Source organism: Penicillium vulpinum (genome assembly GCF_028829585.1).
Source record: "Penicillium vulpinum strain IBT 29486 chromosome Unknown utg000003l_segment0_segment0, whole genome shotgun sequence".
In the NCBI taxonomy this organism is placed as follows: Eukaryota; Fungi; Ascomycota; class Eurotiomycetes; order Eurotiales; family Aspergillaceae; genus Penicillium; species Penicillium vulpinum.
In genome coordinates, this window is record NW_026643243.1 from 5,436,193 (window position 1) to 5,459,898 (window position 23,706).

General features: G+C 47.1%; 10 protein-coding genes across 10 annotated transcripts; 6 read left to right on the forward strand and 4 right to left on the reverse strand.

The window, feature by feature from the left end:
• Window positions 1-16: 16 nt before the first annotated feature.
• On the forward strand, window positions 17-1,539 carry N7479_007105 (uncharacterized protein; the record flags this gene model as incomplete). Its single annotated transcript, XM_057254799.1, has 6 exons — window positions 17-208; window positions 265-392; window positions 454-553; window positions 609-750; window positions 804-1,012; window positions 1,090-1,539. The coding sequence occupies 6 exons, from the start codon at window positions 17-19 to the stop codon at window positions 1,537-1,539; spliced, it is 1,221 nt and encodes a 406-aa protein (XP_057108661.1).
• Window positions 1,540-2,034: 495 nt separating this feature from the next.
• Window positions 2,035-3,324, forward strand: N7479_007106 (bromodomain-containing protein; the record flags this gene model as incomplete). Its single annotated transcript, XM_057254800.1, has 2 exons — window positions 2,035-2,214; window positions 2,263-3,324. The coding sequence occupies 2 exons, from the start codon at window positions 2,035-2,037 to the stop codon at window positions 3,322-3,324; spliced, it is 1,242 nt and encodes a 413-aa protein (XP_057108662.1).
• A 391-nt stretch (window positions 3,325-3,715) lies between these two features.
• Window positions 3,716-5,023, reverse strand: N7479_007107 (WD40 repeat domain-containing protein; the record flags this gene model as incomplete). The annotated part of the gene is made up of 2 exons (XM_057254801.1): window positions 3,716-4,577; window positions 4,665-5,023. The coding sequence occupies 2 exons, from the start codon at window positions 5,021-5,023 to the stop codon at window positions 3,716-3,718; spliced, it is 1,221 nt and encodes a 406-aa protein (XP_057108663.1).
• A 408-nt stretch (window positions 5,024-5,431) lies between these two features.
• On the reverse strand, window positions 5,432-6,917 carry N7479_007108 (glycoside hydrolase family 7 protein; the record flags this gene model as incomplete). Its single annotated transcript, XM_057254802.1, has 3 exons — window positions 5,432-6,196; window positions 6,259-6,642; window positions 6,702-6,917. 3 exons carry the CDS (start codon window positions 6,915-6,917, stop codon window positions 5,432-5,434), a joined length of 1,365 nt encoding a protein of 454 aa, XP_057108664.1.
• A 3,812-nt stretch (window positions 6,918-10,729) lies between these two features.
• On the reverse strand, window positions 10,730-12,348 carry N7479_007109 (putative exo-polygalacturonase; the record flags this gene model as incomplete). The annotated part of the gene is made up of 6 exons (XM_057254803.1): window positions 10,730-11,091; window positions 11,143-11,212; window positions 11,290-11,531; window positions 11,587-11,666; window positions 11,749-12,014; window positions 12,088-12,348. 6 exons carry the CDS (start codon window positions 12,346-12,348, stop codon window positions 10,730-10,732), a joined length of 1,281 nt encoding a protein of 426 aa, XP_057108665.1.
• A 1,379-nt stretch (window positions 12,349-13,727) lies between these two features.
• On the forward strand, window positions 13,728-14,618 carry N7479_007110 (uncharacterized protein; the record flags this gene model as incomplete). The annotated part of the gene is made up of 2 exons (XM_057254804.1): window positions 13,728-14,339; window positions 14,388-14,618. The coding sequence occupies 2 exons, from the start codon at window positions 13,728-13,730 to the stop codon at window positions 14,616-14,618; spliced, it is 843 nt and encodes a 280-aa protein (XP_057108666.1).
• Window positions 14,619-15,773: 1,155 nt separating this feature from the next.
• N7479_007111 (aldehyde dehydrogenase family protein) lies at window positions 15,774-17,345 on the forward strand (the record flags this gene model as incomplete). Its single annotated transcript, XM_057254805.1, has 2 exons — window positions 15,774-15,806; window positions 15,930-17,345. The coding sequence occupies 2 exons, from the start codon at window positions 15,774-15,776 to the stop codon at window positions 17,343-17,345; spliced, it is 1,449 nt and encodes a 482-aa protein (XP_057108667.1).
• Window positions 17,346-18,787: 1,442 nt separating this feature from the next.
• N7479_007112 (histidine phosphatase family protein) lies at window positions 18,788-20,516 on the forward strand (the record flags this gene model as incomplete). The annotated part of the gene is made up of 3 exons (XM_057254806.1): window positions 18,788-19,415; window positions 19,476-19,605; window positions 19,670-20,516. Coding segments are annotated over 3 exons (1,605 nt in total), but the record flags the coding sequence as incomplete, so codon positions are not given.
• Window positions 20,517-20,928: 412 nt separating this feature from the next.
• Window positions 20,929-21,424, forward strand: N7479_007113 (uncharacterized protein; the record flags this gene model as incomplete). Its single annotated transcript, XM_057254807.1, has 2 exons — window positions 20,929-20,982; window positions 21,038-21,424. The coding sequence occupies 2 exons, from the start codon at window positions 20,929-20,931 to the stop codon at window positions 21,422-21,424; spliced, it is 441 nt and encodes a 146-aa protein (XP_057108669.1).
• Window positions 21,425-21,727: 303 nt separating this feature from the next.
• Window positions 21,728-23,433, reverse strand: N7479_007114 (MDR family MFS transporter; the record flags this gene model as incomplete). Its single annotated transcript, XM_057254808.1, has 2 exons — window positions 21,728-23,062; window positions 23,116-23,433. 2 exons carry the CDS (start codon window positions 23,431-23,433, stop codon window positions 21,728-21,730), a joined length of 1,653 nt encoding a protein of 550 aa, XP_057108670.1.
• Between the last annotated feature and the right edge of the window lie 273 nt (window positions 23,434-23,706).

Consider the following 23,706-nt stretch of genomic DNA (forward strand, 5'->3'; position numbering starts at 1 on the left):
CCCCCGCTAGTCACAGATGTCGACCATCATGGCATTATTTGGCTTAGAGGCAAGAGATGCAGCGTCAGATGCCCATAAGACTGTGGTGGAATTATGGACGCTATATTCAATTGGAGTTGCCGTGACAATTCTTAGAACATACGCTCGGTCGAGAAATGGAGGGTGGAGGAATTTACGACTCGACGATTACCTCGTATGGGTTGCAATTGTGATTGACTCCAATCTTATGCCGTCCAACTGGTTACTGATGTTTAATCCATGTAGATAATCTACACCGCACAGGCGTCGCTTGCATATAGCGTGGGCAACGTGTCTAATGGCCTTGCCAACAACGGCATGACAACCGCCCAGCGAGCGGCACTACTACCCGACAATCCAGAGTACCGGGCCAGGTACATCTCCAATTTTCAACAGAAGAATAACTTGGAATTTGACTTCTAACTATTTTATTAGAGTGATTGGCTCCAAGATTCAAATTGCAGGCTGGACTACTTATGCGGCATTGATTAATGTACTCAAATTGTCCGTGCTGGCATTCTACGTGCGACTAATGGTACTAATCTCGATATTTTTTGACAAATGTTTTGCAAGTAACTGATACAAAACAGGATGGCCTTGGCCGGCGTTATCGAATTCCCATCTATGTTGGGTTTGGCATTGTCATTGGGAGCTTTATCGCAAGTGTCATCACAATCTTTGCAGCATGCCGACCATTCAGCAAAAACTGGCAGATCAATCCAGACCCCGGCAGTCAGACTCTCCTCTTGTCCTGGGTACTCAATATCTACTAACTATGTTTCTAGATGTGTGCGAACCAGCCATTTCCAAGCCGGTCATCGCAGTGACATTCGCCGCAAACCTCATTACCGATCCATACCTCATATTCATCCCAATTCCCATGCTTTGGAAATCAAGTTTGAAGCCTTTGAAAAAGATCGCGGCCACTGTTGTACTCAGTGCCGGTGTCTTTATTCTTGTCTGTGCCACTATTAAGAGTGTTTTCCTCCTAGTGGTGAGTACCAATATATTCGCATCGCACCCGTCCGCACTTGAAAGTATTTGTCTAATTTCATTTGTTACTTCTTATAGGAGCCTGAAAACGGTGCAGCACTTGCCGATGAATGGGGCATGCGCGAAACATTCGTCGCAGTCGTCACGACCAATCTTCCCATGATCTTCCACCTATTCAGAATCTGGCTCAGCAAACTTCTCGGCAGCCAGTTTCAGTTTTCTACTAAGACGCACAAAACGCCCTCAAATGGTTTCCGGAGCATTGGTGGTGGGGGCGACTATGCCAGTCGAAAGGGTCATGGGCCTGCGAGTACGGATCCTATGACCATCGGCATGTCATTTACCGAGAGTGAGGAACGGATGATGGAAGATGTTAAAATGCAGAACATCAAGACATATCCGGCAGATGTGTCTGGCAAAGCGTCCTCGGGTGCTATCATGGTCTCCAATCAGATTGATATCACCCATGAGACTCGATCCAATCCACACAGTGAACCGCCTGTGAAAAATTCTCCCCCAAAATGGTAACATTGTGGCTTTAGAGGTAGTTAAGTTTAATTTTATGTTTCAAGCCATCTGAAGTACTTCTTTATTATGTTATAAATTTCCAAGCCAAGATAGACACATTGAGCAGACACAAATTAATGCCTGAAGCATTCAATTCACGTGACACGATCATTTAAAGTACAACATAAGATTACTAGTCGATCTCTTACTCCACTCTCTCATCTCTTCTTCCTCCTCCTTCGCGCTCCTTATAGTGCCTAGGCGAATAGTTTTATTTTTTACTTCTAATCTTCTATATGCTTTCCCTAGAAACATTAAACATACAATTTCAAAAACAAGCAGTGTTTATATACGCGAAAACAAGGGGCTCCAGGGGCATCCCAGTGAGGATTGACGGCCGGTCTTACCGATTAGCCTCTGACCTCGGATTCTACTAGTCAACACCAACTCAACAATTTCGTATTCTCCCATTTTTCACCTTACCTATCACAAGATCAGGTTCGCCAATACACGCAAATGGACAAAGCAGAGCCACAATCATTTCCAGCCGACAGCGTGCTAAATCTCCTCACCGCAAAGCGCCCAGTTTGCGAAGAGCCAAATAGTCCCCCCGATGCCAAAAGAGCCAAATGCTTTCATGATGGGTTGGATGTTAAAACTCCAGCTATAGCCCGGAGGGTTCCTTTTCCAGATAAGGTATGCTAGGACCTCTAAATGTCAAGAAACTGTCTAACTATTATAAAGCCTGCGGTTTTGGAAGAACGAAATGGCGAGATTGAGTTTCGAGTTGTGAACAATGATGGCTCCAGAGATAGTACGATCATTCTCACAGGCCTCAAGTGCCTATTTCAAAGGCAACTTCCCAAAATGCCTAAGGATTACATCGCACGACTAGTTTACGATCGCACTCATTTATCGATCGCTATCGTTAAAATGCCTCTAGAGGTCATCGGTGGTATATCGATCCGAGAATTCCGAGACCGCAAGTTCGCCGAGATTGTGTTTTGTGCGGTCTCGTCTGATCAGCAGGAGAAAGGATACGGAGCGCATCTTATGGCCCATTTAAAAGATTATGTTAGAGCTACTTCGCCGGTGATGCATTTTCTGACTTACGCCGATAATCTTGCTATCGGCTATTTTCAAAAGCAGGGTTTTACTAAAGAGATCACTCTAGAAAAGTCTATCTGGATGGGGTGTATTAAGGACTACGAAGGAGGGACACTTATGCAATGCTCGATGCTTGCCCGAATACGGTATCTCGAGATTGGTCGAATGCTTCTTAAGCAGAAAGAATCCGTCCTGGCCAAAATACGTACCTTGAGCAAAAGTCATATCATTCATCTACCACCCCAACAATGGGCTAGCGGCGTCGTGATTCCAATCGATCCACTCTCTATCCCTGCTATCCGGGCAATTGGCTGGTCTCAGGATATGGACGAGTTAGCGCGAGAGTCATGCGAGGGATCTCGTTTTAACGGACCCCATTTCAACGAACTTCGACGTTTTGTGAATAAAATCCAAAACCACCAACAAGCATGGCCCTTCCGAAATCCTGTCGACAAAGATGAGATCCCTGATTATTACAATGCCATTCTATCACCAATGGATCTGTCGACGATAGAAGAAAAGTTGGAGCATTACACTACTCCGAAAGAGCTTGTCGACGATCTCAAGTTGATGTTCAGTAACTGTCGGCAGTATAATGATGCCACAACGGTATATGCGAAATGTGCGGTCAAGCTAGAGAGGTATATGTGGAAACTTATCAAGGAGGTTCCAGAGTGGTCTGGCTTGCTTGAAGAATAATTCGTGCATTTTTTGGAGTTAGGTGTGTTACTGAATGAAGCGAGGTTTTTGTATTTTAGAGGTCGGCCTCAGGCGATTGAGTTTGAGATGCTAATACTGTCAATGATATGGATATATATGTATGGCGATTCGTAGCCTTTGACGCTCAGTTGGCATTGGAAAACTAAACCTGAAGTAAAGCAAGGGGGAAATCATATATTTTATTTCCCAGTTTTCCAAACAAAGGGAATATACATACGGAGTCCATTGTCTCTAAACAGAGATAAAGATATTCATCTTCCCTTTGGCTCTGGGAAAGCTCAACACTGGCGCTATGTAAATTTTTTTTATTGTTTTTGGGCTGAATAATTGATCTGCGGATGTGGGTATCAGATAATGGGATATTGAGACATTAGTCCAGGTCATGGAAGGCCATGACATGCTGTGCACCACTGAGGTCCTTGCCCTTGGACTTCTTGCGTTTCTTCTTATCCTTCGCATTCTCACGGCGTTCCGCTTCGCTGTCATCCGAATCCTTATCGTCATCACTATCATCCATCATGTCTTCGTCGCCAGATCCATCACCGACGTTGTCCTCAGCCTCGTGCCAAACCTTAACGGTTTGACCACCACCAGAGACCATACGGCCCTCCACGTCAAAGCCCAACCCCACAACACCATCGATCTCATCGTGCACAACCTCAGAAACGACTTGGTTGGATCCGATGCGCACGAATTTCACTTTTCCGTTTGAGAGGCCTGCAGCCACCATCTTGCCCAAGTAGTCAGGCGTAACTGTCATTGTCTCGATGGAATCTCCGCCATCAGTGCGGTCGACATAAATCCGATCATCCTGGTCATCCCATGCGCCCTTCTCCCAGAGAGTCATGATACCGCTGGCTCCACCAACAATCACCTTTTCACCCCGGCTGGTTCCGCTGGAAGGCAGACCACCCATAAAGACGGAGCTGACCAATTCTTCTTCCTGGTTCTCGCTGCGCACCAGAACGCCCCTCCGGAGATCCGTTACAGCCAGAGTTGTTCCACCAGTTGTGACCCACTGCTTGCTGAAGCCCGACGTACTAGTGTCGGAAGCCGGCAGGGGAGTAAGAGAGGAGATGTAGTCGTCGTGGGGGTGGTGCGACTGCTCAGGCCGCGCGGACACCTTGGAGTAGGGGATTCGGAGATCGTAGAGGTGCAGAGCGCTTGAGTCAGTGCCGAGGAGAAGAGTTTGGGGGGAGAGGGCGTGGAGCATGGTTGGCGCATCAACAGAGCTATATGACATCAAAAAAAATCCCGACAAGTCAGCCAAATGCAAAGGTCTAGATTGCAACGCTTGTTATTCGGGATAGATCCTTTACCCGTTCTTCTCAAGAGGAATCACAATCTTGTTTTGCACCTGGCCAGTCTCAGTGCCTGCAGCCTTCACAATACCGTCTGTACCAGCCGAGTAAAGTGTTTTGCCATCCGTACTGAACCCTAGGGTGCGACAGCTACCCTTGTGTCGCCGAGTTCTCCACATTGTGTCAATGTGGCCCTTTCCGGCCCGGGCCGACGGGTTCAATGCAGTACCTTCATCATCTTCTGCTTCTAAGGAGGGCAGTCGGAAGGTCTGGACGTGGCCCGAGGCCAGACCGACAGAGACCACGGGCTCCTCGGGGTGGATAGCCTGAGCGAACAGGTCCGAGGAGAGCGGAAACGTGCAGACCGTGTCGAACATGGTTGCGAATTGCGTCGGGAATGAGCACAAAATTGAAGGCTGCTAATGAGCCTATTAAAAAATATGCGCCCGTGTGAATTGAATGAAAAAATCAATTGTGAAAGCTAGAGCTTTAGATCTGGCTGTTTTTTTCTGCCGCGCCGAGAATACACAGACCGCCTTCTTTACTTATTCAAGTTCAAATCGATCAACGACTTTAATTCAATTCTGATAAAAATGACTTTGATTCTAAGAAAGACAAATGAAATCAAGAATACAGATAACTGTCAACGAAAGAAACCTTATATATCATCCACAACTTTCTTCCAAATTGGGCATTTGCTGCCACTGGCGCGAGGATTCATACAGTACAGAGACCCCGCATTCCAGGTGTAGTCAAGTTCAGCAAGTACCTGTCATTTTGACTCTTTAGGAAGAGTAGGTGGAGCCAATGGGACCGACCTTGATGTTGGAGTAGGTAACCTTGGCCGAGCCCGAGTTGGCCTCAACATCATCTGGCTTGCCGGAGGTGGTGGCGCAAGTGCCGCGAGCAGCACCAGGATCAGAGGCATCGGCATCAGTGGGGTAGACCTCGCCGTCCAACCAGAGCATGTTAGCATAGTGGTCGTCCCACAAGCTCATGACGAGAACCATTCCCTGGTCCAAACCCTCGCCCATGGCAGCCAGACCACCGTGCTGGCTGAAGATATCCTCATCACCGAAGGCCTCCTTCTGGGCTGAGCAGAATTCGGTGGTGATCGAATCTCCTTCGACACCGGCGACTTCCGAGGCAGAGTTGGCGATGACCTTTCCGTCCTGCAAGTAGATACGCTTGATCTCGCTGAGGGCGCCGGAGTCGGTACCGTCGGCGGTGATGAACTGAGTGACCACGGTCATCTTGGACTTGGTGTCGACGGTCATGCCGGGGCCGAAGAAGGTCTCGTTGCCCATGCGGAAGGAGTTGAAGTCGCATCCATCGGGATCACAGGTTCCTGCGTAGCGGCTGGAGGAGTAAGTTCCACCACAGTCGTCGCCCTCGCACATGGTCTGCTCGGTGCTGTCGCAAGGGTGAGGAGTGAAAGCAGTGGAAATGCTGTTGGCTTCCCAGATGTCCATCTCGGGGCAGCAAGCTCCGTGGCCGCCAACACCAGCGTTCTTGTCATTATCGGAGGGCTTCCAGCCGTCGACGTTGGCCTGTATCGCGCGTTAGTTATATTTCCCACAAATTTGTCGAATTCACCAGTATAAAAACCCACCTGGCCGTTGATGAACTTCAGATCACGGGGGCACTGAGAATCACAGTAGCCAGTTCCGTACTTGGCACCTGCCTTGTTGCCATCGAACCTAGCCAGGCCACCATCGGCATCCATGGAGACAAAGTACAGAGCTCCATTGAGTCCGCAAGGCAACTCGGAAGTATCAACATCGAATGTGAACTCCTGGTTCTTGAGCTTGAAGATCTGGTAGGTACTCTCGTCCTCCATCAGGAACAGACGAGAGCCAATGTTGGCGCCAGTGACGAAGTTCAAAGTGAGGGCATTGCCACTGGTGGTTGCACCGTAGGTTCCGGCGTAGTCGGCACCCTCCAGAGCACAGTTTGTGGCGCAAGTCTCGTCATCGGGGCAGAGAGTCGCATCCCACTGTTATCAAAGAAGTCAATTAATATGAACCCTCATCTTCTCGGTTCGGGGTTTCTTACCTCATTTCCAGTATAGCAGTTGGTGGAGCCATCGACGGAGTGAAGCCAACGCCAGTTGGAATCAATGACAACAGAGCCCGTCTGGTCAGCACAGCTGCCCGCGGCAGTGCACTTTTGCCAGGTCATAGAGGGATGGGTCTCGGCTTGCAATGTGCCAGCTTGCTGGGCACGGGCTGCCGCCGCCAGGGCGGAGAAAAGGAGTGCGCGTTGATACATTGCTTGTTGAAACGGAAGGGTCGGCTTTCAATGTTGTCTTGTTATCTTGTTGTCTGGCCTGCAGTTGATGAACATAAATTATCCCGGGGTGGGAGTCGATCTTTATATGTCTTTTCTCCGGACATGATTGCTCTAAGTCATTGTCATGCAAGGCTTGAACAGAGCCCTTTCTGCATAACATGACCGGTGTGACGGACCGTGAGGCCGTCGCCAAATTGGTATGGATGGAGAGTCCACAATCATCAATCTAGTATCAACTCCTATACTCGACGAGCTCCGTTGTCGTGCATTGGTTTGAGGATGGAACCAGCGCCTGAATTAGGAAGGTAATGATCTTCGCTCTATGATAGTTGTGAGCTCTCTGTCAAGACCCTGACTGATATTGAAGTGGGTAAGCCGTTTCAACATCCGTGAAAACGGAGAATGCCCCGGTCCAGTTCTGTCGATTGCTGTATAAGATTCGGGGGGCTTAATGGTGCAAGGAGCAATAGCTGCAAATTGAGACGCTTGAGGTATGTTGCCTGTCGATCCTTCATTTAACCATCAGCACCGGTACTGCCTGGGCTGAGATTTGATTATAGGACTAAACTATACTCTACAGAATAAAGATCATGAGACATTTTGTGGGGTTGAAGGGGGTCGAAGCCTGCCAAGAGCGCCGCTAGATCAAATGGGCGCCACGGCGCTCCTCCACTGACATCAAACCGCCAAAAGGCGTTTTTGTGACGGATAATCCGCGAGGCGTTAAGCCCAAACACGGGAGATTATTCTAAAGACCCTCCGGGCATAAAGCGTTTCAGGCCGAAACCAAGCCCCGGTGATATTATGAGCAGACAAAGAAATACGCTTATAGTACCAGCTGTCTAGTGGCGACGATTTGATACTATAGACTATTATTATCGATTTATATAACATATATACTGAGTAGTGTCGGGAACAATTCTCCGTCTCGTTGGGGACACATTGATTTGAAAGCGAGGCTCTACGTATACATGCTGATCGCTATCGTATGCGGTCACCATCGGGTATAAACTAGGCCTCTGCATAAATCCTGACTGTCCTCAGGCTCTGTTGACCATCTCGGATCCAGAATGAGACAGACACTAAGCACAATAGACCACGGGCGCCATGGTCTGATTTGTGGAGACATGGCACATCATATTGGACGCGTTGCCCAACCCGAAGCGTCGGAAGTAAAGAAGGTAAGATGAAGGACTCATGCTGAGTCTTGGCTACTACTGTGGATCACGTTGCGGGGTTCACCAGTAGTATCAACAGTACTTCAGAAAGAGACACTGAACCCTGGCAGCACGGCAAAGCCGGTGTTTCAAGATGGTGTTGCCGGGTGCGCCGCGGTCTGTTTCGCGAATCGAGAGTCCAAGAGGTAGCGCCTACAGAATATGGCTGCAGTTTAACTTGTTGTGTAAAATACTGGCCAGTGAGAGGAATATCATTTTACCACCAACGGCGAAACTGCAGGGTTGTCCCCCGCATCCTGGCAGTTGCGTGCAGCGCCTGGCGACAGCCCTTAAATCCCGTGGCTTTAAAATATATATTTGCCGGTCGTCATGCCATCTCACTATATCTACCCTCGTTAATCCAAGATTGCATGCGAAAAATTCCGAATAGTAATATATCGAGGTTACATCTGTGCTGTCTGCCCTGCAGAGTCCACGAAGCGCGAGTTGCCAAATCCGTCACGGTAATCTGCGGTCAATATACGAGCCAAGCGATTACCTGTGCTCGAGTGAAGCCGAAATAACCATTAGTGGACAAATTTCCCCGGGTATGCTTATACGAGTGGCAATCTGCCGGTTATTGGAAAGCCTCGGACACCTAATGCGCAGAAGAATGCATGGATCTTCAAGGATGACTAGTATGTCGATCGTTTCCTGTTGCGATAAGTGTCTTCAGGCCGAGTTAAATATATTTGATTCTCGGGTGCTATAGGCTGATTTCAGCACTACCTCGGCGATTCGTGCTTATATTGATGCGGAGGAATGGCCGATGCGGCGACACGGATGGGAGAAATTGTTACCCAGGTGAAATATTGAGGCTACTTCCAAGCAATTTAATGGGCCCTGGTCATACGTAGGTTATCACATGAGGCTACTGGGTAGAGGCAGTGAAGAACACCCCGGTCAGGTTGATTGGAATGAAATGGAAAGAGACGCGCAATCAAATTGTTTAGGATGAGATTTATATGTAGAGAGGGGGAAGAAAAAAAAAACATGCGTTGCTATATACTATGGCAAGGAAGGCGGAAAGAAAAAAAAGAAACTCCGATGGGGGGATTCGAACCCCCGTTAGTGCTGTGAAAGAGCACAGTGATAACCCCTACACTACATCGGATTGTTGTATATTTTTTGCAATCGAGTAATATTTATTCCAAAAACTATCTATTTTAAACCACCTTGTTAATCTATCACTGCGTAGCTAAGTTCCAAGGTTTTTAGCGGATATTTCTAAATTCTGCTAAATACCTCAATAGAATTGGTGCCAAAGTTATGTATAATGGGCAATATGAGTGTCATTCCAGTCCGAAAAAAAAAAGAACGGTTGATGTTCGATCATTGGGTATGAAGAAGAGCAGTTATACGAAAACTAGACCACGAAACCCCCGATGATCAGAGTTCTCGATGTGGTACTCGATCAATTCAGGCATGGTTTTTATACTAGGGAGGGCCGTATATCATTAAGGGCTCCTATGCATGTATAACAGCGAAAGCTCTTGTCGTTTTATTCGCATGTGCACCGGCATATATATATATATATATCACTGGCCATACATATATACAAACATTGTGTACACAATAATCTACACCCCTCCTTTTTTCACTGTCTACACATAAGACCGAGAAGTGGCATAGAATACCCAAACACAATTTCCGAGAAAGCCACCAAAAAAATACCGCCAACAGACCCCACAAGGCCGTATAACCGGCCTACTATTTCTGTAAATCATATCAGCAAAAAACGAGGCGGAGGGCATAATCCTTGGTTACGCCCTATTTGAACGTGATTCCATGCCACTTCCGAGTGACTGGTTCCAAGAAGAAACCCGTGCATACATACTAAGTGTATCAAGTTCAGTCTAACATCAGTCTCAGGCATGGAGTATTTCTAGAGAAGGCCGACTGGATAATATCGCCACCCGAGCGGGAAGCAAGAGCTCTCGGATGCCACCAGACTTCAATGACTGAAATCATACACGCAGAGCCAGAGCGTGTGAATACCTCGGTGCATATTGGTATTGCGCCAGAGCGACATCATGTGTGTTTCCGAGTCTATAGTTTCTTTTCTACATACATAGGTAGTATCAACGTGAGCAAACAAGACCGCTAATTTTGGAACATGATAAAATATTATAGCCATTTACTTGCATACCCTACGAGCCGAGTATGTATCATAATTTACTGCCAAATGTGCAAATAACTAAAAACAAAAAACAAAAAATAGGGTATTAAATTAAATGATGAAAAAAAAAGAAACTCCGATGGGGGGATTCGAACCCCCGTTAGTGCTGTGAAAGAGCACAGTGATAACCCCTACACTACATCGGATTGTTATATACATCCAAGCCTTAATTTAATCCTTATCCTTACTCAACTGCTTGAACTTGTGATGCAATGAAATCCAGCCAGATAATTTGCCTTCCTTCTTTATTCTTCTCCAAGATTTCCCCCGAGCCTACAGAAAGCCAGTGACCTGCGATGATCTAGCTGGCAAAATTGCACCACCAGATTTCATTATAGAGAGTGCACCCCTCTTGGTAGTATGCCTATAGGTGAGGATTTACTGCCGAGAATCCTTTAGCACTCCCCAGTGGCGCTCCCACCCACACAAGGCACACCGGTGCAGTTGAATCCTGTCGGATTTGCAACGTTCCCACACAAATACTCACCCGCGACGGTGCCATTGTCAAGATGCAGGATGCTGTCAACGATGGTGATGTTGGTACATGGCGCAACCGCACTGCACTGTAGGCTTGCCAACCTTGCTGACTTGCTGGTGCCGGTAAGCCCGTCGATCTCCACATTTCTGATCTGAAATTCCGAGTTCGTGCAGTTACCCTTGCCCGGTGCACCAGAGAACCGCGTGCACTGCGATATCGCGAATGCGGCTCCACGAAGCCCTGTTGTTGTCAGGTTCTCGAGTTTCATCCCAGATGCAACTGGATATGTTAGCCAATATATCAAATGAGAGCCAGCCAATAAATACTTACACCCGAGTCCACCGCCGCCTCCGTTTGGTGGGTAGCCATTCTGGTCGGCAGTCCAAGTCTTTATGTAGAACTAAAGGATATTCGAGTTATAACCTCATTCCCATGGCTACTCGGTCTAATATGGTATGCTATTTGTGTCTCACTCACGGCATGTAATGTGTTGTCAAACTCGACGTTCTTGACCGTGATTCGCTCGATCGTCTCGAATTGATCCTTATACTGCCCAATACTCCCCATCGCAATTCCTAGACCATTGTGGAACTTGCTATTTGTGATGGTTATATCGGTGCTGTTGGCCTTCATGGAAAGGCTATCATCGCCGTTGTAGACGGTCCAGTTATTGAATGTGATATGAGAAGACCGGATGGTATCGGCCCCGTCAGTGTTGGCTGTGTCGAGTCAGTATTTTCTGGTTAAGACTGTGCTTTTCTCTGGAAGTCTTACAGCTTTGTGCCCAGTTTCCTGTGTTATTCACAAGAATACTGTCAAGCAACACATTGTGAGAGTTAATTATTGACATGGTCCTTTAAAGGTCAGGGCCACGGTTAGCAAGCGAAGACCACAGCGTCTATCGGCTTTTCGAGACAAGCATGCAACTTCACATACCACATCTGGCTTCTCAGAAAGGTGAGGCCACGAATGACAGAGTTTGTAAGGTTGTCGAATGTCACAGCGTGTGGCCGACCCGGGTAGTTGGATGTGTTGGGTTGCTCTCTGATCCATTGATACCAGTAGTCACCACTGCCGTCAAACGTGCCTCTTTCATAACCATGAATGCGGACATTATTACCACCAATTATTAAAGCTGTTGACTGGTTCTGATATCCGACATCTATGGAGTTGTTCAGCCAGTAAGGGATGTCAGTGCTCCACTAACAAGCGAGATAGACTGTGAGAAATCGTATTTGGACTTCAACGAAATGTCTCAACGACGGGAAGACATACCAAAAGTGTTCCGTGGATGTCGATGTCAACATTGTCGAGCCAGGAGATATTCATAACCGAGTTGACGTAGTACGTCGTGGGTTCGAAGACGATTCTTCCATTTTTCCCGCACTTTTTGAATGCCTCGAGAATTGCTGGGACATCGTTGGTCACATTAGTTCCGCCACTTTTAATTACACAACTCTTCTCGTGGATTTTAGCTGCCACGGAACTCGACGATGCTATCAGCAGTGGCAGAATGACTGAAATTAACAGCCACATGGCGGAAGAAGGTTTGAATATAGAAAGGACACAAATGGCTTTTTAGCGGTGTTTCTATATTTCTTATGAGACACCTATTTGGCCTACCTCACTATTTCTTTCCTCGGTCCATCAGAGCCCGATTATAAACAAAGATCCATATTTGTTGTTCGTGTCAATCAACCCGCTTAACGATCAACACCACCTTGCTTCGTACGGATAGATTTGTGTCATCGGAGGAACTAACGTTGCACGAATAAAAAGCAGGTGTTGCAAAACTAGGCCGTTTAAAGAAATATATATGTAAAAGCATTTTCAAATGGCCTAATCTGTCGGCACTATTTAAGCCGAATTCATTTGGCCACGGTAGGGTAGAATTGCGGGGATGCTTGGCTTTCAGAGACATTGCTCACGTGGAAATGATACTAGGATATATAATCAATGGTATTTATTTAGGGGAAATCCCACATATCACAAGTGGAAATGCCGACGCCTCTCAAAAATTAGACAGATTCAAGGAAATTTAAGAAATGTCTCCATTACGAGAAGAAGTAAGCTTAGTTCACTATTAATTACTTAGTTAATACAATACTTCGCTTTCATAAGAAAGATGGTAGGTGTTAGCTACTAATTCTTTTCGAGTCCAAGAGTATATGATGACAGCTAGTAAGTTTTGATATAGACCACTTAACGGGCCTAGATAGTCCATGGCGGAAGATAGTGTACCACCCAAGGAAATGCAAATACTATATAGATTTATATGGCAGCTTTATTTTCTAGAGTTACAGTCAGGAGACATGAGTACTTAGGTATATACCTAATTGCACCCCCGCTCCATCTGCACTGATTAGATTGTATAATATTCTGTTGGTCAAAAAATCCTATACTTTATATTTATCTCTGCAAGAATAGTCGGTCGCTTATGCAGCCGTGTGATGACTTTTTGGCGGACTTTTTCTTTTGATATGTTTTTCCACTTCCTAGTTTCATCTTTGCTCCTTCCTCATACGCCTCCCAGTCCCTGCTGCACCTCCTATGGCCCCCAATAGCGCTGAGATTGAAGCTATACTTGACAGTATCCATAGACTACGGCGCTCATTCGGTATTTTTTTCGTGGTCAAATTGGCAAGCTTTTCATTTGAAAGCATGTTCTTATCCACTAGATTTATTTGAACTGGCTAGCAAGGAAGTGGTGTATATGTACTTGTAGACATGAGAATCGGCATTCTGTATTAGGCATATCCGAGCCCTGGAGGTGTAATGTGCCACATTTTATTTATGTAAACCTTGGCACGCCCACTGACCCACTTGAACCCTTGAAATCAGGGGTTCCCACAATTTCCAATCCCACTTTGTAACCTTGGAACCTGCGGGAGTCCGATTTCAATATTAACTTGATCATGATCTTTCGTCGGGCGGCATTGAAGCCATATCTGGCTGAATTTCTCGGCACTGCACTGCTCATCGTCATCGGAGATGGAGTTGTCGCTCAGTGCCTGTTGTCCGACTACACCTACGGCACCTGGCTGTCCATCAACATCGCCTGGGCCTCTGCTGTGTGTCTCTCTGGCTATTTATCTGATCCCAGCCCGACTATCAACCCTGCCGTGACTCTTTGCCTTGCTCTTGTGCGCCCATCCGAAGGACAGTGGAAACAAATCCCGGGGAAGCTGGCTGCGCAGTTCCTAGGCGGGTTTGTCGGCGCTGCTATCGTATATATCAACTATCGGTCGGCGATCAAAGCTTGGGATCCCGAATATACAATCCCTGGTGGATCAATCCTAAGCCCGATCGGCCACCATTCAGCGGGTGTCTTCGCGACCTACCCAGCTTCGTTCTTCGAGTCGAACTGGGAGGCTGTATTTTCCGAGGTGCTGGGCGCAGCTGTGCTGATGTTTGGCTCTCTCAGCATCTCCGATCCGGGAAATACCCGTCGATTCCCCGCTCCACAGATGGCTTCCTTTTTGCTGCTGCTTATGATTGGAGCGGCATTGGGCTGGCAGACTGGCTATGTATGTTTTTCAGTTTATCAGGTTAGGAGTTTGTACTAACAACACTAGGCCATTAACCCAGCTAGAGACTTCGGCCCGAGATTGTTCTCCTCCATTATCTATGGCCGAGAGGTCTTCACGGCAGCCAACTACTATTTTGCTGTCCCCCTCTTCGCCCCTATCATCGGCTGTATTTTGGGCGCGGCGACTTACGACGGGATGCTGTTCGAGGGAGAGGGGTCACGCGTTACCGATGCGCTGGATAAAGTCGAGGGTCGCGATTATCTTCAACTGCAGTGATATTTGGGGTTTGAAGTCTTAATGGTATAATGGCTGGCATGAGCTTGACTTGGATTGTCATAGTTGGACATAACTAGATTGTGAACTTAAGTGACAACAAGAGGATAAGAATGAAATCCGAGAAGGGTTTGTACTGGGTTAATGGCAAAATAACAGATTTCTCATGTAACAGTTACAAACTTACTCACTAACTTCGGCGTGTGGTGTGGCTTATGCTCGATCAATAGTTCGGTGGGTATCGGTGACGCCACTTGTCACAGTATCCATGGATATCGTCTACCTCATTGTCACATGACAACACCGTTTGCCCTCTTATCGGCACATAACAACCTTACAACCTTCCAATATTGTGAGGACATGGTCTCTAATGGCAAATCGAAATGACTCCACCAGCATCAAGTGCTCCACTATCGTTATTGATATGGGAGTTCCATTGTGACGCAAATCTACAAAGTAATGTAGCGTATCCATGCCACCGCCCACCACTGGGTACCCTTCGGGTATTTAACCAAACAAAGTTGGCTTCTCTAAAATGTTGCGTCATGGCTTATTGTATGTTCATGTTGGTTGTCGACGTTGACCTCGTCATTCGGAACCAGTCAATTTTTTTCTGATATATTTTCCAATATCGCCTTCGTCACTTTAACCATTCAAAAAGTTGGTAGTATATTTTCGGAGCCAGTTCATGGGCGTGGTGGCAATTCGATAGACAACCTAACTTGCGATTCAGCATCAGTCATTCTGATGCTAGTACCGTCATCAAAAACCTAAAACGCGGTTTGGAGAAAAAGCCTGTGGGATTCAGACGCGATTTGGATATACTATGTAGGCCTCGTGCTCGTTCAAGACCTAACTAGGCTTTGACAACCCCACGAACCCAGGGCCCAACCCAACCCTGGTCACTCGATAAAAAGCTTAAGATTTAGTTGATGAAGTCAATACGGGGACCTTTTAACTGGACCTAGACCTTGTCCAGCCGGATATAAATATCCCACAGAGATGATACGTCTAACTTTCTGCCGTGCATATATTGAAACTCGTCATTGAAAATAACACACTTTACACACTTTTAAGAAATAAATTCCTCAATTGCAGAATGACAGTAGCGGATGCCTCTCTCCCCCTACACTAACCGGTAACAAAGTGATAAACGCCATGATTCAAACCAAACTTTTCGTCAACAATAAGGTATGTTACTCGTGGCATATGAGCAATCTCCTCCCTTTACGAACTCCCCGGCCAATTCAGCCATGTCATAGTTTATACCAATAGCCCCTTGCTCCTAACAGTATGGCTTACCATCGGTCCTAGTACGTCCCTGCCAAATCTGGCGAGTTTTGGACAGTTCGAAATCCGACCGATGACTCCATTGTGACCGAAGAAGTCCACTGTGCTGGGGAAGAGGATATCAACGATGCAGTGGCAGCATCTCAATCTGCATTTGAGGGAAGTTGGGGCAAGATGGCTAGCAGCCAACGGCAAAGCATCATGCTCAAGCTTGCCGACTTGCTCGATTTGGAAAATCTCTCCCTAATGAAACTCGAAAGCACTGCAATGGGACAGCCGACTGCCTTTGGCACTAAACTTGGAGCAATGTTGGGCTCTATTGTCCGGTATTATGCTGGATGGTGCGACAAGCTTCCCGGGGAGATGCAGCCCGAGGATGGCGATGGACGATTCAAACTGGTGCGCTACCAGCCCTTGGGTGTTTGCGCCGGTATTGCCGCATGGAATGCGACATTGGCTTTTCTTTGCATGAAAGTTATGCCTGCTATTGCAGCTGGAAATACGTTTATATTCAAATCCTCAGAGAAATCACCCCTAGGGTCCTTGGCCTTTGGGGAACTAGTGAAGAAAGCCGGGTTTCCTCCTGGCGTCATCAACATTATATCTGGCCCTGGATCAACAGGGGCGCTACTCGCTTCTCATATGGGCATCAAAAAGATCAGTTATACTGGCTCTGTGATGGCAGGGCGCAAAGTTCAAGTCGCCGCAACGAACAGTAACCTCAAGCGCGTTACCCTCGAACTTGGGGGTAAATCACCATCGATCATCTTCTCTGATGCAGACCTTGAAAATGCGCTTGAGAACTCCTCACAGAACTTTCTGCTCAACTCCGGCCAGATCTGCGTTGCTGCGACGAGAGTTTTCATTCATGAAGATATAGCCGAAAAGTTCGCGGCAGGGTTGAAGGAACGCTTTGAGATGTTCAAGAATACCACGGGAGACCCTTTCGCGGAAGGGACATTTCTTGGACCGTTGGCCGATAAAGCGCAGACAGAACGCGTCCAGGCCTTTTTTGACCAAGGCAAGAAGAATGGAGTCGAGTTTCTCACTGGTGGGAAGATTCAGGGTAATTTCGTCGAACCAACAATAATGCAGAACCCTCCGCTTGATTCCTCTGTTTGGAAGGAAGAAATATTTGGACCGGTGTTGGGAATCAAAACCTTCAAATCTGAAGAGGAAGCTATTCGACTTGCAAACGATACCAACTTTGGTTTATCTGCCTGTGTCTACACAAGCGACATTGCACGTGCGTTAAGAGTATCCGGGCGACTTGAGTCTGGAACCGTGGCTATCAATTCCAACTTTTTCCCGACAGCCACTGTTCCCTATGGAGGCTGGAAAGAAAGCGGGAATGGAGGTCGTGAGGGTGGCTTTGCGGCTGTCAATAGTTATTTGGAAGCCAAAACTATCACTATCAACATGGATGTTGGACCCAAATAATATCTGGCCAAGGCGATCAGATTTTTGTCTATGTGCTTGGAGAAGATTCCTTGAAAATCCACAAGGCATTAACGTCGCTGCTTTCAAGGTTCGGCAAACCTTGTTAAGTATCTACTACTATTCCGACTAAATCATAGTAGGGTTTCATTTCATAGTGGATGTCGCATTTCCTTGATCACAACGCTGTCGTATTATTATATTAAAAGTGATTTGTTTCCCAACTATGCCTACAGAGCCACCAGAATCTCACAGCTCATTTATGCCCACGTAGATTGGCGGTGCTAACCTCAGAAGTATTAGGCGTCCAATAATTCTCTGTACACGTAGAACACGTAGAATTATTGACATCACCCCAACAATCGCAGATAACTATCTTCTAGAATTCTCGACTTTTCCATTTCCTCTGCCTTGCTACGTTGGATGTTCTTTTCGATGCAAGCTCAAGCAGAACATGCAGCTCAAGGAGACCCACCGTTATTACTTATTACGACCAGGGACGGTAATATAGTTACTGGCCTTCCATTGAAGTCACTGTGGCTGAAAGTGGCTAGGTATCAGTGTCAGGGTCGTCTCGTCCTAGTGAAGAGGTCCTAGACTTATAGGAACGGTATCGATTTGTCTGTTAGGGGTGGTTCACGGCGCAAGAGGCAGTTGCATATCTGGGTCTTGCTTTTTTGATTTATGGTGAATAAGCCCTGGAGAAATGCCTAATCATCTTCTGTAAGGCAGCTACTTTTCATACCAACACTCATTTCAAACATTGATATAGAGACCAAGCCAGAGAGCGAGCTGGCCAATTAAATAAGTCCTATATCGTGGCCTGCATATTCATGCCAGTCTAGGGTGTTCTAGGGTGTGTATCTATCCTTAATTGATCTGAGCTGTTTGCTGCGTTCTTTGCATTGTCACTAGACCTGACGATGTAATGCATAATGCATACATAATGCAGGACCTCGCTTCTTCCCAACACCTAGTCATCTTAAGTTTGACAAGGATCTAGTAAAAGAAAGATTAAGGGTAAAAAAAGGACAATCAAAACACACAACAGTGAGGATTCGCTCGTCACTCAACTACTCACCGGCGTGTGGCTTATGTGTGGCTAGGAGTGGAGTTGGACCTAGGTGAGAAATGGGTGAGAGGTTTAGTGTCGCGTGACCAGGTGTGAGAAGGATGCGCTATAGACAAGGTGGGAATGGTGGGAATCCTGCGCAAAGACCCCACAAGCCACTTAGCTAGGAAGGAGAGAGAGAGTGCCGATCACGGGCTCAAACAAGTTATGTGGAACAACAATCCCCCGAAACTTAATTGGAGAATTCATCAGATTCTATAAAGTCAACAGTTCACATCTCTACTGTAATTACCTATGCTGTAAAGATCAGTTGCAATTGGGTATCTCCAAACGTCAACAACGAAGAACAAGAGGCTGAAGTGAACCGTGGAGCTACTACCCCACAAGTGACCCAGAGGTTCCAACCATGAAGAACTTCATCGGAGCCACACTGGTGACAGCTGCTGTTACAGCTACAGCGACTCGCACGTCTGCTCACGGACCAGGTCCAACTGGATCTAGCTATGCATCTGGGTTTGATATGACCAAGAGCTGGGCCAATCTCAGCCCCTATAAAGATGCAGATAGCTTCGGCGTTCCTAGTGGTGTGCCGCAAGGATGTGAATTATCTCAGGTCCACGTTCTGCATCGCCATGCGGAGCGATTCCCCACGGATTACCCGTTGGACGGCGAGGGAATGACCGAGTTCGCGGCCAAGTTGACCAATTATAGCAAGGCTCACCCAAACAAGTCCGTGGCTGTTGGTCCTTTAAAGTTCCTAAACAACTGGGAGTATGTTATTGGCGAGGACACTCTTATGGAGAATGGTGCTGCTACTGAGGCAACATCTGGTGCCGACTTTTGGATCAAGTACGGAAGACTGTTGTATCGTGCCGGACGTGAGAATGTGGCTGCTTGGAGCCCTTCTCTTAACGTTTATGCCAACGGCACAGATCGCCCTACGCCAGTGTTTCGCACTACCTCCCAGGCACGTATTTTGGAAAGCGCACGTTGGTGGCTCAGTGAGTGGAACTTTTATCTCATTCATTAGTTCCGGATAACTAGCTAACCTTTTTGGCTAGGCGGCTTCTTTGGCAACAGTGGGGCCAACAGCTCTTACGACCAGTATAATCTTGTCGTGATTCCCGAGCAGGGCGATTTCAACAACACACTCGCTTCTTACGAAACATGCACATTTGATTATTCTGAAGGGTGTGTGAAAAGTCCTCTATCAGTGCATACCTAACCATTGAGGCCGTATTAACAAAAACCACAGCGACAATGCTGCTGAGATCTTCATTGCTCGATACCTAAAGAATGCCCGCACCCGTCTGTCTTCCTACTTCCCTCGCGATTTCAACCTGACCACCATGGATGTGCTCGCCATGCAGAACCTCTGTGTATACGAATACACCAGTCTTGGCGGCTCATCTTTCTGCTCTCTTTTCAGCGAGCAAGAATGGAAGGACTTCGAGTACAACATCGACGTGCAGTACTATGGAGACTACGCCTACGGCTCGCCCAGTGGTCGCGCCCAGGGCATCGGCTATGTTCTAGAGCTCGCCGCTCGCCTCGAGCAAAAGCTCATCACCTCAAGCGACACAAGCATCAACTACACCTATACCAATAACGAAGCCCAGTTTCCATTTGGCCAACCATTCTACATGGACATGTCTCACGATGATATCATATTGTCCGTAATCAACGCCCTTGGTCTCGACTACTTCAACTACGGTCCTAAGGGCTTGCCCGTTCACATTGACCATGCGCCTGAGCGCAACTTCTCTCTCAGCCAGATGACACCCTTTGGTGCCCGATTCATGTCTGAGATCTGGAATTGCCCTCATGATGTGTCCTTCAAACATTTGGACCCTGTTCTATACAAAAACCCTAGCATCAAGTCGACTACCAAAACCACGAAGTACATTCGATTTGTGCTCAACAATGCTCCTCTCCCGCAAGATGGACTTATCGGTTGTGAGAATTCCAGCAATGGTTTCTGCCGCCTCGATAAGTTCTTGCATGGCGTGCCCTCTCTGAAGAAAAAGGCGCAGTTCCAGAAGGCATGCTTTGGTAACTATACCACCGGAAGCCAGGTTGGGGATGGTGCTCCTGAATCTTAGATCGAACTAAGAGGGCGGTTTCTGCATAAGTCCATCCTTATAGGCTCTTGTACATTTATCAGTTCACCATATACGGCATGCTGGTCAGGACGCACGAGGACCACACATCCTTTTTCCGAGACTCCATAAAGTTCATGAGCAGATCCACATTTTCTCAAGGAATGAATATTTAGCCTTACCGATAGAAAGGAATATAAAGCTGTTATTGGATATGATGTATGTGCACGGCCCAAAACTTCGGAGATAAACTGGAAATTAGAACTCTTGGGTAGTTCAGTCGATTTTGAATTTATAAGCAGTTTTTGGGGGCTAGGTAGGTATATAACTAGGTGTTTAGCGTGCTTTGAAATCCTATTCGTACTTTGTATCATAAGATATCTCGAACCCCAAATCCTCCTTACTTCATTTCATAATGTCAGCTGGTCCTGAGCTTGATAATGGCACTGTGTTAAAGTGGCTGGAAGAGGTAAGGCTCTTTCTTCTAGCAAACCCGAGAACAACCAACTTATAGCGATACTTAGTTCCACCGAGCGAGCGCTACCCTCGACACCGATAAGTGGCTTGACGAATTCATGACCGACGATGTGGAGATGCAATATGCGAATAGTCCTGTGATTAAGGGCAGCGAGGTGCGGCAGATGTTCAAAACTGTTCTCGGCCAACTTGACATGATGACCCACGAGATCCGCTATTTTGACTACATCGCCCCTCGTATCTATCAGGCCGCGACAATCAGATATCTTGTCAAAGGAGACACCCTGGATACGGATGAAATCACTATTCCCGGATTTGCTGTGTTCTCTGTTCGGAAGGACGATGCCGGGCATGTGAAGTGCTATCGGGCGGAGACTTTCCTAGATGCATCGGCAGTGTTTCAACGGATTGCTGAGAAATCAAGCCAACCCTAGAAATTTGTGGTAGGCAGATTGGTGGTCGAAGTGATAGATCAATTGGCCGGCATTGAACAGCCGTCTAATATGATGCCAACGCAATTCCTGTATGTATTTGGTCAGACAAAGAGGCACAGACGGTGCAATGAAGACCAATTTAATTTTCGGATTAAAAAATCGCTAGCTATGCATCATTATTCTAAAAATCTCTAAATACTAATTTGAGCTGTAAAACGTGATTGTCTGTGATACCCTCAGGGATCACATTCCGGAGTCCTCCATTCTCCATATTTTGCTTGAGCTAATCAGTGCCGCCAAAGATTACTGACTTGACGACCTAGCCTCCTCATCGGAGATAGTAGCCTGGGGTTTTGGCTTGACACTTCTCCAGCGGATGCCGAGTGAAAGGAGGAATGCAACAACGGCAACACTAGTTGCGACGTAGAACGTCCTGGTGATCGCGTGATTGTATGCATCTAATACACCTGGAAGGTGGTCCGCAGAAATCACATTCCTTGCCTCGGCAGAGCCTGCACTGAGGATTTTCTCTACCTCGTGGCCCTCAAATCCCCAACTTTCTAGTCGTGAGACAAGCTTGTTCTCAAAAATGGCCTCCGCGATAGCGAGATTCACGGAAGCTCCGAAGAATTGGAAGCATTGCAATAGTGAGGTGCCGACAGGGATATCCTCTGGCTCAAGGACTGTTTGAGTCGCAACGTAGGGCATTGAGAGGGTCATTCCCACGCCAAGACCATGGAGGACTTGGAATGGGATCCACTGCTGGTGGGGCGTGGTTTGAGAGAAGGTAGAGAAGAGTCCCGTTGCTATGCTCATCAAACCCGTTCCAAGGAGCATATAGGGATTTGGGTATCCAAGATACTTAAGCGAAGCGCCTGTCAGGGTTGCAGAGAGGACATCTGACAGTGCTAAAGGGAGGTACATAACTCCAGATTTTGTTGGCGAGGCGTTTTTGATGACCTGGAACCATTCTGGAAGGTAGTAAATCGAAATATACACGGCACCCATGGCAAAGAACTCGCTGAAACAAGAGAAGAACATCGTGCGCTCAGTAATCAGACGTGGTGGAATCATGGCGTTATCACCCCTTCGTACTTGCCAGAGAGCAAAGACAACACCAAGACCCGCGCCTCCAATGAAGAGACCAATGATGGTAGCACTCTTCCAAGCGTGTTCAGTCCCTCCCCATTGAAGAGCCAAAAATATCATGACGATGGCCGGAGCGAAAAGAGAGGCGCCAAGCAAGTCCAAGTTCTGCAGTCTGTGAAGAACCGACGGAGCTTTTCTCGAGTCGCGCGTAGGCGGCTTGAAGAAGAACACCAGTGAGATGATGGTGACAGCCCCGATGGGGAGATTTATCCAGAAACACCACCGCCACGTCACATGTTCTGTAAATGCACCACCTAATACGGGTCCGATGATGGTGGCAACGCCAAAGGTTGACTGAAGGATTCCAATATAGAATGGTCGCTTGACCAGCGGGATAGAAACTGCGACAATACAGAAGGCTCCTGTAAAGCATCCTGCTGCCCCACTTCCAGCTATAGCACGCCCAAAGATGAGCATAGGACTGTTGACAGCAAGGGCACAGAGCAATGAGCCAAGCTCGAAGATGGTAAAACATCCGAGGAACATGCCCTAATACTGTTAATGGAGACTTCATATCAACTGGAAGCTTTAGATTGTCTCACCTTCATCTGAAAGCTTGTAAACAGTTTACCTGCGACAGGCTGCAAAGCGCACATCGCAAACGAGTATGCACTTCCGTACCAGCCAATATCACTGGTGCTGTTGAATTGTGATGTGATCCGGGGAATAGCCGTGGCAATGATAGACGAGTCCAGTGACATGAGAAATATAGACAGGCCAAGTCCAGTCATGACTAGGACTAGTGGAATTCCAGTCAGCTCGTAGTCGCTCGCATCATCTGCTCGAGAGTCACTGTCGCCACCTGATAGGCTGTTCGCCTCGGGGGCGCGTAGATCTTCAATAGGGTGTTTCTCAGCCATTTTCCGTGGCAATTGAGATGGCGAGGTCGCTAAATTTGACCCAAATAAATGGAGACAAACAACATTATATACTAAGTGGACTGCAATTGATTCCAAGATTGTATACTTCGCCCGGCCCGCGCCAACCCCTTTTGGGGTTAGTGCAAGTGAATCAACATGACTCATGATGGTTCAACCTTAGGGACTATCATTATTCAGGTCCGCAGCGCTACAAGCCTGCTTCATTGGTTGATCATATATCAAACAGATCTAACTGCATATTTTGAAATTAGC